The 17,192-nt window shown below is 45.0% G+C and overlaps 1 protein-coding gene across 1 annotated transcript in view; it reads left to right on the forward strand.

Moving 5' to 3' along the window:
* Window positions 1-1,071: 1,071 nt before the first annotated feature.
* slc5a12 (solute carrier family 5 member 12) overlaps window positions 1,072-17,192 on the forward strand; it is a gene marked incomplete at both ends in the record, with an annotated part of 28,426 nt that continues 12,305 nt past the window's right edge. Inside the window, 4 exons of the mRNA XM_079859749.1 lie at window positions 1,072-1,425; window positions 3,905-3,970; window positions 4,075-4,126; window positions 15,587-15,654. Coding sequence (XP_079715875.1) covers window positions 1,072-1,425; window positions 3,905-3,970; window positions 4,075-4,126; window positions 15,587-15,654 — 540 coding nt within the window. The remainder of the gene's footprint in view (window positions 1,426-3,904; window positions 3,971-4,074; window positions 4,127-15,586; window positions 15,655-17,192) is intronic.

Below are 17,192 nucleotides of genomic sequence, written 5' to 3' on the forward strand. Positions count from 1 at the left end.
TATAGTTAATTTTGACTGACATAAGCAAATGATAATGTTATAAAACAGCAGAGAGTTGTATGAAAGCAATTGATGTATGTCCAAAAGCATTTGCAATTTGTTGGAAGGAATGAGAAACTGCTACTATGATGTGCACAAATGACTAAATGTTGTGGAGGTTGAACTAACTGTTGTGCAAATGTAAATAGTGATGTGAGAAATGCACCAAAGCGACTGAGAAAAACGGTAATGGTCAGAAAGTTTCCCACTTTACCTGTTTTCACACACTATTATATTATATTATATGACATTATATATTGGTCTCATTATACTTTTGAATGGATATTGTGTGATGTCCCTCAGTGCAAATGGATGTGAATCTGTTTGAAACTGTTTAACATTATCACATCTGTCAAAATTGGCAGCATTCAGCATTCTTTCTGCTTATGAAAATGCTTTGTCAGCTGTGTGCCAGGATACAATACACATCAGACCGTTTCACGGATGATAAAGCATTACAAACATCACTCAAGCACATAAGTTAATAAAGAAGTGAGATAATAATGAACCAAATGCTAAGCCAAGTAAAAATATAACACATTTTTGACAGTCACCATTACTGTCCTTCATATTCTAGATAAACAACTTGATTAATTTGATTAAATAAAACGACGATAGATAGATAGATAGATAGATAGATAGATAGATAGATAGATAGATAGATAGATAGATAGATGGATGGATGGATGGATGGATGGATGGATGGATGGATGGATGGATGGATGGATGGATGGATGGATGGATGGATGGATGGATGGATGGATGGATGGATGGATAGATAGATAAGATAGATAAGATAGATAGATAGATAGATAGATAGATAGATAGATAGACACCTGTGGGGAAATTCATGAAGACAAATGTGAGTAATATAATGACTAATAGACCCCTCGACCCATGTCTTCACTCATAAGCATTTTTTAACCTGTTAAAAACTCAATGATTAACATGATTAACATGTGAGGTGTCTGAACTAGATATACTGGAGCCTAACTACCAGTTCGATCAGATTCTGTCTCAAACTAAAGAAACATGGAGCACAAAAGTCACTCTGTGGGAACCTTCCAGGTTGGGGACTATGTGGTGTTTGCCCTTCTGTTTGTGGTCTCCTCAAGTATTGGGGTCTTCTTCGCCATCAAAGAGAGGAAAAAACCTTCATCTAAAGATTTTCTGGTTGGGGGCCGTCAGATGACTTGCGGGCCGGTGGCTCTTTCTCTCACCGCCAGTTTCATGTCTGCAGTGACAGTGATTGGGGCCCCATCAGATGTGTACAGATACGGGGCCTCTTATGTCATCTTTGGGGTCGCCTACACATTTGTGGTGTTTTTAACCGCGGAGCTTTTCCTGCCTGTGTTCTACAGATCAGGCATCACCAGTACATACGAGGTACGAATGTGCATTTTAAATTTGCATTTGTCGTCAAAGATTACATGTTTCATATCGAGACAACTCTTACTCTTGAAACGAATAATAATAATAATACACATACACTTAAAAATATTTAGGGCTAAATTTAAGATTTATGTTTTTGAATTGAACATACAATTTCCATCTGGATTACAGTTTTAACATACAAAGTAATAAACTCAACATGATATATTTGTAAATAATAAATAATAAACTCAACATGATATATTTGTAAATAATAACTGAATATTGTTTGTTACAAAGCTAGCTATATTTTAGCCATGTTCTTACATTTTTGACAGATTTATACTGATTCCAAGCAATTTGAATAAGTGCATTCATTAAAAAAAAAAAAACATTTAAATAAAATCAAATTGATGCAAATAGTTAATAATAAAATCAAATATGCCATGGTTTTTGACTGCAGAAATCGTACCTTTTTCATTTATGTATGACTGACAAATATGCATCACATTAGGAAGAAACATTTTTGTTCACACCAAAAAAGAAAATTTCTGTCATTATTTACTCACCCTCATGTTGTTCCACACCCATAAGGCTTTTGTTCATCTTCTGAACACAAATGAAGATCTTTTTGATGAAATCTGAGAGCTTTCAGTCCCTCCATTGACAGCTATGCAACTACCACTTTGACAATTCAAAAAGTTTATAAAGAGATCGTAAAACTAATCCAAATGAATTGAGTGGTTTAGTTAAAATTTTCTGAAGAGACTTGATCGCTTTATATGATGAACAGATTAAATTTAGGTTTTTATTTACACATAAACATTCATCAGCAAACATAAACAGAAGCTCAACCAAACCTCCTTGACACGCAAGAATAACCTCTTGCTGAAGCTCAAACGTGCTGCGTAACACAAGAATGAACCTCATTGGTTCTTGCTGAAGCTCAAACGTGATGCGTAACATGAGAATGAACCTCATTGGTTCTTGCTGAAGCTCAAACGTGATGCGTAACACATGAATGAACCTCATTGGTTCTTGCTGAAGCTTAAACGTGATGCGTAACACAAGAATGAACCTCATTGGTTCTTTCTGAAGCTCAAACGTGATGCGTAACACGAGATTGAACCTCATTGTTTCTTGCTGAAGCTCAAACGTGATGCAACACAAGAATGAACCTCATTGGTTCTTGCTCAAGCTCAAACGTGATGCAACACAAGAATGAACCTCATTGGTTCTTGCTGATTCCAGTTCACATGGATACGTGGAAGCAAAAATAAATTCTGTATTATGAATTTTTAAGGCCAGACAAGTAATTTGTTGAGGTCAATTTGTTAAGAAAGACTACACGCCTGCGCACATATATATTCAAACGCGCACACCTATAGACTAAACACGTAATACGCATCTGCACACCGTCAGCGTTTTCACAGATTCACGTTTTTTAAGTTTACGAGGAAAGTTTTCAAAGATTTTCAACGCTTGCACCTTGGAACCTATTTCAGGAACCTATTTTGAGAACCTAGGTTTGTGTTCTCGAGCCACCAGGCACTGTTGTTGTGCAAATGAGCGGTCGGAGCGCGTTAAAGGTTTTCTGTTAGAACGGTGACGTGTTAGCGGCCCCTAAGTTAATAAGTAATTATCTTTGCAATGGAAGTTAATCAATCAAAGCTAACTTTAGCTGGACAATAACTTTATTCTAAAGCTGCTGTAAAGCCAAAACAATCTCTGTTACTTTAATTTCCTATTTTCACTGTAAAGCTGCTTTGAAACAGTCCATAATGTTAAAAGCACTACGGTGACTTGACTTGAAACGTGCTGCATAACACGAGAATTGACCTTAGGTTTATATGTGATTAAAAGCCTAAATGCAATCTGTTCATCATATAAATAGATTGAGGGCCCTATTTTAACAATCTAAGTGCATGGTCTAAAGCGCACGGCACAAGTTCACTTAGGGCGTGTCTGAATCCACTTTTGCTAGTTTAACGACGGGGATAAATGGTCGGCGCCGGCGCCGCAAGGTCTAAAAGGGTTCTCCCAATTCTCATAATGAGTAATGGGTGTGTTTTGACCCGCCTATAGGCGCACATTACTAACGCTAACATTAAGGATGTGAAAATGATAACTGCGTCGGACTGAAACTAGCAAAAAACACTTGCGTCGCGCTTGGCGCTGCATTGCGCCGGGTGTAAGATAGGGCCCTGTGTCTTATAAAAGCTTTTACAATACATTAATATTACATGATCACATTATTGCATAATATATTAATATTACCATATTCAAATTCAGAAATATAGCAAATGTCTACTACAGGACAGAAATTAAGTACTGAGTTGGGATGATCCCTGTCAGGTGTGATGTTGGCCAGATGTTGCTAGGCTTTTGGAGGTCATGACTTTTAGTAATAAATCACAGTCAGCTGTAGTTATGCAAGTTAGGGCCCAGCATGATACTTATTTGTTCTGATTTGTAATTTGTGTTTTTCTCACAGTATTTGGAATTGCGTTTTGGTAAGCTTGTTCGTGTTTCAGCCACTCTAATTTATATAATTCAAACGGTGAGTGTGATTCAATGTTCATACACTTAAAATGCATATTATGTAGTTTGTTGTTTGGTTTTTGACACATTTTTATGCTGATTGTTCTATTGTTAACTCCTCAGATTCTGTACACTGGTGTGGTAGTTTATGCCCCTGCTTTAGCTCTGAATCAAGGTTAGTCTGCATTCATCACAGATAATTAAAATACCTTGACATGAACCTGAGCGGGTTGTTTAAAAAATGTTTTGAGACGCTTTAGAAGAATGGTTTTGTGAATGGATTTCCCATGTGAAAAAGAAGTGTACTTAATTGTATTGAATGTGCACTTGAAGTGTACTTTAAATCTTATACTTAATCTTATGTATATTTAAATATAATAAAAAAAAATATATATTAATGAAATACAATTCCACTGAAGTGTACTTAATGAGAGTCAACTTTCATGACAATGTTTCTGAACGCTTTTAAAAAGTTTACTCTGTAACAATGTCAAATTAAAGGTTCTCTTACGAGAGGTTCTCTCGTATTGCGTAGTTACTACGCTACGGGAAAGCCTTTCTTTCTCGAGATACTGAAGCCAAAAATTATCCTTAATTTTTATAATCTTGTCAACGCAGTGCGGCAGCCTGCAGACCTAGGGCAGGCTTACTAGCGTGCCCATTGGCTGCCCTGCGGCAACTGCAGCAGCCTACCGCTGAGCCCTTGGCGTGACGTCACGACCAATGAGCGCGCTTGGCACGCTTAATGCGTCACAGCCCGCGAAAAGGGGTGTGGCTTAGCGTATAAAAGCGGGGCTCGGAGGCTGCTTCTCTGATTTCTGTCTTTTCAGCGAAGCTCTACGCATCGCTGCTCTCTGAGGAAGCCGCCGTCGAATCAAGCGACCAGCACGCCGAGGATCTCAGCCTGAGGACGCCGGCCGCCTTCGCCGCCTTCAGCTTTCCCTGCCTGCTTCGCTATCCGGCGAATATATCCTTTTACTGCTCTGTGTTGTATGTTTGTGTGTTCGCCCCGCGACACACTTTGCATCTAAAAGAGCGCGAGGCGTTGTTGCAAATGCCTCGCTCATCCTGTGGCTCGTGCAGAGCCGCGCTCAGCGACGGAGACCGCCACGTGATCTGCGCTCTCTGCCTGGGTTTCGACCACGCAGCCCGCGCCCTTCACGGGCGGCTGCGAACAGTGTGAGGACTTGCCGATGTCGACCCTGCGGGCTCGACTCGCCATGTTTCACGATCCTCCACCTTCTCCGGCTGCCTCTTCCGGGCCGCGTAAGAAAAAACGCCGCTCTCAAAGGCCTCCCGAGCCGGTGGTTATAGCTGAGCGCTCGCCGGAGCCCCTCCCGCGAGCCTCGCTCTCTCCTTCTCCCCCGCCCTTCTCCGACGCGCAGCGGCCGGCCTCTGCCCGCACTGCCGTCGCCTCAGGGGATGAAGCAGACCAGCTGGTTACTCCCCTCTGTCAAGCCGCGCAAACGGCGCCGCTCACAATGGATGTCAGAACGGACGGTCACGGGCTATAGCTTCCTTTACGTTACAAGGAAGCTACCCCCCCCCCCCCCCCCCCGGATGACGCACGCCCTCTCCCCCTCTGTTCGAGCCGCGCAAGGCGCCGCTCACAAGGGATGTCAGAACGGACGGTCACGGGCTATAGCTTCCTTTACGTTACAAGGAAGCTACACCCCCCCCCCCGGATGACGCACGCCCTCTCCCCCTCTGTTCGAGCCGCGCAAGGCGCCGCTCACAAGGGATGTCAGAAGTAGACGGTCACGGGCTGGCTTCCTTTACGTTATAAGAAAGCTACCCCGCGTCACTCTCCGGGCCACCTCCGTTTCTCACACATTTCTCAGTCCCCTCCTAGCTCAGGCGACTAGAAATATCTATATTGCAGTAAACGAGCCTGTTGTTATACATGCACGCCTGCAAACAAACGATGTCACAGCACATAATGACATCTTCCCTCTCTCTCTCCCTTTGTTCGAGCCGCGCAACTGCGCCGTTCTCAAGGGATATCAGAGCGGACGTCACGAGCACCGGCGAAAGGAGGAAGAGAGAGTGTTTTCGTCCCGCATAGGCCGGACTTCCTCCAATCCTCGCATATTTCTCAGTCCACTCTAAGTTCAGGCGGCTGGAAATACTAATACTGCAGTAAACGAGCCTGTTTTAATACACGCGCGCCTGCAAACAAACGCTCGGTCATATGCTCGCACTGACTGGAAGCTCATGTGTCCCCCTGTGGCTCAGTGGCAGAACATTAGGCTTCCGCACCAGAGACCCGTGTTCGAATCCGGCTCTGGCAGCAGAAAAACTTTTTCTGCTTGCTTCTCCGAGCTCGCGGCCAGCTTTCTTACATACAGAAAGCAAACCCGCATCTCACGGGATACATATTTCTCAGTCCCCTCTAAGTTCAGGCGGCTGGAAATACTAATACTGCAGTAAATGGGCCTGTTTTAATACACGCGCGCCTGCAAACAAACGCCGAAACGAAACATGACGCTCGGTCATATGCTCGCACTGACCAGAAGCTCATGTGTGCCCCTGTGGCTCAGTGGCAGAACATTAGGCTTCCGTACCAGAGACCCGTGTTCGAATCCGGCTCTGGCAGCAGAAAAACTTTTTTCTGCTTGCTTCTCCGAGCTCGCGGCCAGCTTTCTTACATACAGAAAGCAAACCCGCATCTCACGGGATACATATTTCTCAGTCCCCTCTAAGTTCAGGCGGCTGGAAATACTAATGCTGCAGTAAACGGCCTGTTTTAATACACGCGCGCCTGCAAACAAACGCCGAAACACGACGCTCGGTCATATGCTCGCACCAACTGGAAGCTCATATGTGCCCCTGTGGCTCAGTGGCAGAATATTACGCTTCTGCACTGGAGACCCGTGTTCAAATCCGGCTCTGGCGGCAGAAAAAAAAAAAAAAAATTTCTGCTGGCTTCTCCGAGCTCGCGGCCAGCTTTCTTACATACAGAAAGCGAACCCGCATCTCACAGGATGGTGCTTGAGTATTTATGAGCGTCTAAACATATGAGCCATCAAAGCATTTGCTCTATAACGCCGATGGTGTTACAAGTGTAGAAAATGTGCCCACTCCCATGTGCTCACTGCTACACACAAAACACGGTCTCCCCGGTAACGCTCACAGAGCACACTCTCATAAAGCGGACACATGCCGCTTGAGTACTAAGTGTAGTAAATGTGCCCACAACTCTGTGCTCACACCTAGCTGCTGCCCGCTCTATCACACAGTTACCCCGGGTTGCAGATCCTCTAAAGCTCACAAACATTCCGGCTCTGGCCAAAGGTGTCATAAGTGTAGAAAATGTGCCCACTCCCATGTGCTCACTGCTTCACACAAACATGGTCCCCATGGTAACGCGCATAGAGCGCTCTCTCATAAAGCGGACACAAGCCGCTCGAGTACTAAGTGTAGTAAATGTGCCCACAACTTTGTGCTCACACCTACCCGCTGCTCGCTCTGCCATTCAGTTACCTCGGGTCGCACACCCTCTAAGCTCCCAAGCACTGGCCGTGTCATAAGTGTAAACTCTGCGCCCGCTCACGTGCACGCGCACTCACTTTTAGACATTACAATCCCCACGGCGCTTTCGCGCCAGGGGTGTTTGTCAGCAAATCGCGCTCCATCCTCTGGGACCGAGCTACCGAACGCTGTACAGCCGGCCAATACTGTTTACCAGCCCCCGTGTTCGAGCACCAGCGGCGCGCACGCCGCTCCATCCTCTCTGATACAGGTTCCCCAATCCCGCGCAGCGCGGCGATCTGAACCCAGAGACCATTCGACCCCTAGCTATGCATGCGGAAGCATGGGAAGCTATTCAGGGCGCGTCAGAATGGGTGCTGAGTACTATAAAACACGGCTATTCGCTTCAATTCGCTCGTCGCCCTCCGCGCTTTCTAGCACAGACGGAGACGGAAGTGAGTTCAGAAGCTGCGCACCTGCTTCAAGCCGAAATAGCGAAGCTGCTGCGCAAAAGGGCTATAGAACAGGTTCATCCTTCTCTGAGCGAGTCGAGCTTTTACAGCCGCTACTTCCTCGTACCCAAGAAGGACGGAGCGTTAAGACCTATTTTAGATCTGAGACATCTGAACAAAGCCCTCATGAGACGGCCGTTCAAAATGATCACAACCAGAAAAATCCTCGCGCAGATTCGCCCAGGAGACTGGTTTATCTCTCTCGATCTAAAAGACGCATATTTTCAGATCCAGATAACTCCCCGTCACAGGCCATTCTTGAGATTCGCCTTCAACGGTCGAGTATATCAGTACACAATCCTGCCCTTCGGCCTGTCTTTGGCACCCCGTACATTACGAAATGCATGGACACGGCTCTCGCTCCCCTGAGAAAACAGGGAATGCGAATACTGAATTATCTGGACGATTGGCTTATTCTAGCGCTGTCAGAGACGGAACTTGTGTCTCACAGAACAGCGCTTCTCAGCCATCTGGAGGATCTGGGTCTCTCGGTCACTGGACCAAGAGCTCGCTATCGCCCCGTCAGTCAATTTCCTTCTTGGAATAGAACTGGACTCGGTGGCTATGACGGCCAGACTGTCGGAGCAGCGCGCGCGCCGCATCCGCCTTCTCGCCGCATCCCTCCAAATAGGCAGCCGGGTTCCGCTGAGGACATTCCAGCGTATCCTGGGGCATATTGCCTCAGCTGCAGCAGCGCTCCAGCTGGGCTTACTGCGCATGCGCCCGCTTCAACGCTGGCTGAAAGCGCGCGTGCCCCACCGAGCCTGGGCGGCCGGCGGCCTAGGTTGGGGAGCGCTCTTCGAAGGCAGACCGGTCTATGGCCGCTGGTCAGACCAGGAGAATCTCCTACACATAAACTGTCTAGAGATGCTCGCGGTCGAGAAAGCGCTCAAACACTTCCTCCCATTCCTCCACGGTCACCATGTTCTAGTCCGCACGGACAATACATCGGTAGTGGCCTATGTGAATCGCCAGGGCGGTGTCAGATCAAAGACGCTCTGCACCCTGGCGGAACGCCTCCTCGTGTGGGCTCAGCACTCTCTGCGCTCGCTGAGAGCCGCGCATGTGCCTGGCCACCTGAACGAGGGCCCCGACAGACTGTCCAGGGACAACGTTCCCCCTGGGGAGTGGTCTCTACACCCCCAAACAGTCCAGTCACTGTGGCGCCGTTTCGGCAAAGCGAAAGTCGACCTTTTTGCGTCAAAAGACAACGCTCATTGCCCAGAGTTCTTCTCGAAGAACGAGGACGCGCTGGCCCAGACCTGGCCCAGCGGCCCGCTGTATGCTTTTCCCCCGGTCTCTCTGCTGCCTCAGGTCATCAAGAGAATCAGGGAAGCGCGCCACACAGTGCTCCTCTTAGCCCCATACTGGGAGAACCAAGCTTGGTTCCCGGATCTAATACAGCTGGCAGACTCAGCCCCCTGGCCGATACCGGTGAAGAGAGACCTTCTCTCTCAAGCCCGCGGCTCGATATGGCATCCCCATCCAGAGCGCTGTCTCTGCATGCGTGGAGCCTCAACGATTACACGCTGATCTGCCAGACGGGGTCATGAACACGATCATACAATCTAGAGCCCCCTCTACGAGGCGGCTCTACATGTCGAAATGGTCAGTGTTTAACAGATGGTGCACTGCTAAGGGGCTCGATCCACAGACATGTGGGGTATCGCGAGTACTGTGTTTCCTTCCAGAGTTACTGGACGCGGGCAGGTCCCCCTCCACGCTCAAAGTCTATGTCACGGCCATTTCAGCGCTCTCTGTTTCAGAGCTGGGCCGCGCATTAGGAAGGAACGAGTTCGTCATCCGCTTCCTTAGAGGAGCCAGGAGGATGAACCCCCCGCGACCCCCCTCGGTTCCTATGTGGGATCTTTCACTGGTCTTGGAGGCCCTGAAAGCGCATCCCTTCGAACCCTTGGAAACTGTGGATATGAAATACCTCACGCTCAAAACCGTTTTTCTGATAGCACTGTCTTCAGTCAAACGAGTGGTGGAACAGCTCTTTGTTTCGTTTGGCGGGCGCACCAAGGGTCTCGCCGCCTCGAAACACAGCCTGTCCAGATGGATAGTGGACGCTATTGCTGCTGCTTATGCGTCTAAAGACCTGCAGTGCCCATTGGGCATTCAAGCTCACTCCACCAGAGGCATGGCCTCGTCGTGGGCGTGGTCCAGCGGGATTCCCATTCATGACATTTGTGCAGCGCCAGGCTGGGCCTCCCCCTCCACATTTGTTAGGTTTTACAACCTGGATGTTCCCGCCTTGCAGGCGAAAGTGTTATCAGTCTAAGTCTCGCGTATGCCAGCCCACTATCTGTGCGCGGGCTACGTTGTGTGATTTAGCTCTACTGGTTGAGCTGCACTATACAGGGAATTGTCAGTTCGGACCGGCCGTGCCGCTCCTAACCCCCTAGTGTGTGCTTATGTACGGCGCTAGCCCTCTGTGGGCCGCCCGGCTCTCTGCTATCACGTTCCCCGGGCTCTCCCTGGGACTCATTCAGTGGATGCTGGGCGCGCACGGCGTTGACAAGGGTGTTCCCGTAGCGTAGTAACTACGCAATACGAGAGAACCTCTCGTAAGAGAACGTTTCGGTTACTAACGTAACCTCTGTTCTCTCTAGAAGAGGGAACGAGTATTGCGTAGCCCGCCGTGCTCGCGCCACGAGCTCATTCGCTTCATGCGACAGAAACCAGAGAAGCAGCCTCCGAGCCCCGCTTTTATACGCTAAGCCACACCCCTTTTCGCGGGCTGTGACGCATTAAGCGCGCCAAGCGCGCTCATTGGTCGTGACGTCACGCCAAGGGCTCAGCGGTAGGCTGCTGCAGTTGCCGCAGGGCAGCCAATGGGCACGCTAGTAAGCCTGCCCTAGGTCTGCAGGCTGCCGCATTGCGTTGACAAGATTATAAAAATTAAGGATAATTTTTGGCTTCAGTATCTCGAGAAAGAAAGGCTTTCCCGTAGCGTAGTAACTACGCAATACTCGTTCCCTCTTCTAGAGAGAACAGAGGTTACGTTAGTAACCGAAACGTTTTATATTACAGTTTTTCTCAATCGCTTTGGCCCATTTTTCAAAACAGTCTTTTCTTTTCATTCTCTAAACTGTAAGTTCATTTGTCAACTGTTTGCTTGAACATCAGAACTCTATTGCATTTTTGCAAAATGTAGCAACTCACCCAAAACATTGAATTCATGCTTCAAAACCTAGTTAATGTGTCAGTAAATTGCTCAATGCCACCAAAATAAAAAGTGTTTTTGTCATAGTGTGAGCCCAGCGTTAAGGTTGGTTTAAGGGGTAAGAGAAGGGTCATCAGCAATTCTAGATTTAATTACAGCTGTTATTACATGAAGGTCTTTTATAAATGCAAATACAATGTAAAAACACAATCAGTGCATTATATAAAATCTTGGTAACACTTTATTTTACAGTGTCCTTGTTACATGTTACATGTACTTACCATAGTAATAAGAGTAAATTATGCATAATTACATGCAACTAACCCTCAACCAAATCCTAATCCTACCCTAACCCTATAGTAAGTACATAGTTGCTTATTATTACTCAGTACCTAAATATATAATTACACTGTAACAATGACACCTTAAAATAAAGTGTAACCAACATCTTTAATTCAAATGTTAGTACATAGTAATTAAAGACACCTAATATCAAGTGGGACCTACTATTTTTTATTTATACAGCACATTCATTTTTGTAGAAATGTGTTACATGTAAACTGGAAATTCACAGTTGCTTTTTAATTTTTACATATTATATTCTTCCCCTAACACCACACATTCTTACATACAGTATCTTCATATTGCACTTCCATGACAAGAAACTGTGAATTTTCAGTTTACATGCAACACATTTCTACGAAAATAAACTGCTGTCGCTGTTTAGGGATTTAGACGTTCCTCCATGTTCAAAAATGGTAGTGATTGTGCTGGGCAAACTCCATATAGCCTACTGTATGCTTCCAAACTTGACTGGTTGATTGGTAAGATTGGGATTCCTATTTCATTACAATGGCAGGCCTTTTGCCAGTTCATTTATGGAATATACATGCATGCCCAAGATATTTAGAAAATTCAATTAATCATTTTGCATGTGATGGTTTTATGATGAAAGAATGTTTAGAAGTTGTGAAGAGTGAAAATGTTTGTTCAGTTTTGATCAACAAGCCATGTGCATTTAGACTGCTTTCATTTAGTCACTAACACCATTGTGTTGAAATCCAGACACTAGGGGTCACCCTTGAGAGCCCCAAGCACCTCTGAAATATTCAGAAAAGGCCAATGGAATGTCCAGGCCACGTCCACAGACATGCGGGTATATGAGGCGGCCGGCATGCACACACATTTCAGCTTTGTTTTTCGGAGCCTAAGCCATCTCTTTACTCTGCAAGAGAAGCAAATCCATTCACCTCTGGAATAGAGCATTTGCTGCTGGATTATCAGCATAAAACAGTGGATAAGTGCAGAGAGCTCCTGGGTGCATCAGCAGCGTTCTAAAAGAGGCAATTTCCTTTTCAAAAGAGTGAATTCCTCTAAAAGAGCTGCACGGCAGATCGCGTCTTTTTAAAGTTTGCTCTCTCCCTCAGAAGGGTACAATTGCTGTCTGCACTGTTTAGGCCATGCCCATACAGAAACAGCTTTCGTGGATGGTTCATGCTTCCCCTGCAAGAGCATGCCCATTGGGACGTTGCGGTTGCGACTCTCGTACTTCTTCAAGAGGCCGAGATTGTCCTCACCAGATTCAGATTCTCCCCACTGGGTAGGACGCCTCGGCGGCAAACACTGAGGGCGATCTGGGGGATAGAATGAGAGAGATGCCGCCTGGTCACTCCCTGCACGCCTCTCATTACTCAGCACACTCGTTCCCCTGTTTGAGTTTCTGGATGAGTTTGGCGCCTCACCCTCGAACTAGCTTAATTTCTCATTCAAGGCATGTGAGGAAGGTGGGCTTATGTCTTCTGACGTAGATGACTCATCTGTGCTGCTACCTTCGGGTGTGACAGTGCAGTCTGAGGCTGAAGCGGAGTTGGCAGCCATACTTTCCCGGGCAGGACGATTGGTTCCTGGGGTCGGAGCGTGAAGCAGTAGAGGCAGTGAATGTGGTTTAACCTGCCTCCATGGTTCCAGTGAGGGACAGGCTTGGGAGGCGTGAGGAAGCAGCGCATCCTTGAAATGCAAACTCCTGGCCTGCAGCAAGAGAAGGGGGGCTAGGAGGGAGAAAGCAGAGCGTCGCTCACTGCTAAACCGTGCCCGGTATGGCCCAGAGACTAAGGAAACTGCTCTTTTATGCGGAACAGAAATAAACTCTTTGAAACAAAATTGAAGATTCTCCTCCCGGCCCTCCTCTGGGGGAAGGAGTGGTGTGGTCACCACCTCCTGGTTTAGAGCAGCTCCCTCCATCTCTGGGCCACCCACATCATGGCCACTTAGATGGACGTTTAGAGGGTTTAGTGGCAGCCTGAGGAATGGGCTGCGTCACCTTCCTGTGGGGGGCACGACGGGGCGGCCGGGGTGACGTCTCAGTTTACGCAGGGGGATGCCCTCTGTGACGAGCAGACTGGTGGCCAGCCGGCAGCGCCCTGGTGGTGGTGATATCACACCAGGGCAGGATAATCTTGATGGCCTCCATCTGCTTTTGGACTGCCAAGACCTGCTGGGCAAAGTCCTTGAAGAGGCCACCTTGCGAAATGGGGGCATCAAGAAAGCGGATTTTGTCGGCATCCCTCATCTCTGGAGGGTTTAGCCAGGGATGGCGTTCCTGGGCCACCAAGGTGGACATTGACTGGCCGAGGGCCTGTGCCATGATTTGCGCAGTTCCTGCATCAACCCTGGCTCAGAACTACTCTCTTGTAGTTATTTGAGTGCTGACAATCGCATGCTTTTGAAAGTCCTGGAAGCTGCCTTTCTAGCAACACTGTGAGCCTTAGCAGCTAGGGCTGCCATCGTCTTACAGGCCTTGGACAGGAGACGAGGCCGGTTTCACCGCAATTGCATGCTCCACTTGGGGAATCTCCATGTAACCCCTGGCGGCCACACCATTGAAGGTAGTGAGAGTGGAGGAGGTTGTGATGCAGAAGAAAAGTGAAGAAAGGCACTGGGGCACGACGTGGCTGTGAACCACTTACCCAGGAACAACTTATCCAACCGCAAGCACTCAGGACAAGGTGGAGGGTTCAGCAGAGGGGACTCTTCCCTTCACGAAGAAAAGGAGAGTCACAACTGTAAAGCTGACATGGTTATGCTCTCGCAGTGACAACATGAACCATCCATGAATGCCATCTCAGCATGCTCGCGGACCAGACATGTGAGACAGCAATCATGGCCATCAGATGAGGACAGGAAATGACCACAAGGACGAAAAAGCATTTTTGAAAAGACGCTCACCGCTCGTGCTTGCTCTTTTAGTGCCAGTGTGCCACCATCTTATATACCAGTGGCTTGGCCTGCAATGCATTTTTATAAAACTTAGAGGTGATTGGTACTCCAAAGTGAGACCCCATTTGTCTGTTGACATAATGTCGTAGTGACTTACAGAAATGGAATGCGACATTTATGAGCCAATTACTATTTTTTTTTGTAGGCTGGTCATTTTTGACCGGGAACACCATAAGTGTAACTTTGTTCCAGTTTGTACAAAATAAAAGCATTTCAAAACGACCTTCCTGGTTAAACATTAAAGCACACTAGTGGGATAAACAGTGCAACTTTTTTCCATATTTTGTTGAATATTGACAAAATCATCCACAATTATTATTTTTTTCACTCAAAAACTGAGGTGCATAAGCTTAGATCAATGAGGCCTACGATCAAGAAATTCAAAACCTATCCTAATTAAAAGAAAACAAGTTGACAAAAAGCTTGAATCCAATATGTGGTGATGATGTAGCATAACGAGCAGTTTACAAGCAATATTTAAAAGGCTGGTCATTTTTGGCTGCCAACATTAAAGGTTACAGGGTTTTCAGAGTTACAAGAAGAAAATCACCTAAAATTCTTTCAATTTCTGTCAATTTCTTTTTAATGTGGAACATGAGAAATTTTGGGAAAAAATCTCTATAAAGAACAAGCTTCATAAAGAACACAAAACAGACAAAAAATTATCCTGAGGTTATTCCCAATAAAGCATAGTTCACTAGATACTTAATATAAAAGTACTTATGCAGTTCCGGACAGACTTTGCCATTTTGACCAGTAGGTACAGTGGATGCAGTTTAATATCTTTACTGTATGTTTATTGTGACTTTTTATTTTAGTGGTTCTCAACTTTTTTTATTCCAAGCACCCCACCCTCTACCCCCTTGTTCAAAGCCTATCTAAGATGATATATACCCCTAGTACTTCTGATGTAATAAAAATAAATAAACTTTAAAAACATATTTCAGTTTAATATTGAATATCTCAATTTTATTTGTTTATTTGCTTGTTTATTTATTTATTTATTTAGCATTTTAATGAAGATCATGTTAACTGAATTGAAATAATCTCAGACTAATCTGGTCATCCCTGGAGGTTTGCTGAGGGCCCCTTGTGGGCCCCTGCCTCCTGGTTGATGATTTATATTAAAGTCAGCTCTATATTTAGGAGTCATTCATGCAGAATATCATGTATATAAATATATCCTTTTTATTCCTTTACCCATCAGTGACAGGATTTGATCTTTGGGGATCCATATTTGCCACTGGCATTGTCTGCACTTTTTACTGCACATTGGTGAGTGTTGAATTAAGATTTGAACTGACTTGATTATGATTGTAATTATGATTATTATCTTCAATTATAATTGTGATGGTGATGTGATTATGACTGTAATCAATAGTGATTGTGATAACGATTGAGTGTGATTGATATTATATTGGTTATCATTATGATTACTATACTATTTATAGTCTTACAGGACTATGAACAGGACTAAGGACACTTAATATGTTAAGTGAACTATGCTATCTTTGTTTGTGAAGGAGCAATCATCATACAAATCAACAATATCCAGGAGATATTGTCTCAGTTACATATGTAACCCTCATTCCCTGAAGGAGGGAACGAAGACGTTAGATGCTTTTCACTTTAAAATAATGGTCCAGGTCACTAGTAGTTCCTGCAGAGTAACTAGGTAACACTTGAGTAATTAGTGATGCATTTTATGACTATATTTAGAGTAAAAATTAAATCTGATTACGTCTCAGACACACGATAATGTTAACTATAGTTATACTTATTAATGAGGATAATCTCATTAAGTAATGATTTATTACCTAATAAGGAACTATCTCCTTAATTTGAAATTGCTTACTGATTAGTTAAGCTTGTTTCTATATTAGTTAATAGTAGTAGCTGAAGTGTTAATGTACTACTCAGTAGTCCTGAATTACTTCCTGCATAGTTACTTATTAATGACGGACCATTATTCAAAAGTGTTACCAAAAAGTCTTCTATCATGTGTCATTATATTTATTGAGTTGGTTTATGCGTTTTATGTGAAATGGTGAAAATGATGTAATTTCTGGTAATCGAGTAATGAACAGTGTGCATCGATGCTCCCTGTTTTTTGTGGTGCATTGTGGGATTTTTCAGGGAATAAATGTTACAGTGCACTTGAAGGATTTTGGGATCGAAACAGCCTTAAAAATGGCCGACTACCTGATCAGTGCCCTGACTCCTGAACTAGGAAGCTGCTTGAGACACAGCTCCAGGAGCAGGATTGGGCACCCCTGCTATAGGCTATAGTAACTGCAGAATTGTTTCACGCTGCAATACATGTTGGCAACTCATGAACACTTAACATTTCAGCACTATTGTCCAATATTCATTTCTTTGTTCACACAACATGTTTGACTAGTTGGGACATTTGTTGGAATCTGGTTGGTCTAACATGGGTTTTTATATATTTTGAAGTAGTTCATATTTCTTAATATTTGTGACTTAAACTGGAAAATACATTTTTTACAGTGTTGTTTTGTCAATGAAAATAAAGTAAAGCGATCACTTTAAATTGTGTGTTTGTTTGGTAGTGGTGAGGACAATAAATCAAGGACAATTGTGTCTTCCGACATGACTATATTGTCTATATAAAATTAAATGTTTAGACAATACAAATGAAAAGTATCAATTCACTCTGTTAATATATCAGCATCATACCTATAAAGTGTAATCTGTTTCATGAGAAAACATGATCTGTTTGAACTAACTTGTGAAATGTTTGACTGTTGAAATATTACTGTATATTTAAACCTTGGAGAAATGTTTAAAGT

Source organism: Squalius cephalus (assembly GCF_949319135.1).
Source record: "Squalius cephalus genome assembly, chromosome: 23".
Lineage (NCBI taxonomy): Eukaryota > Metazoa > Chordata > Actinopteri > Cypriniformes > Leuciscidae > Squalius > Squalius cephalus.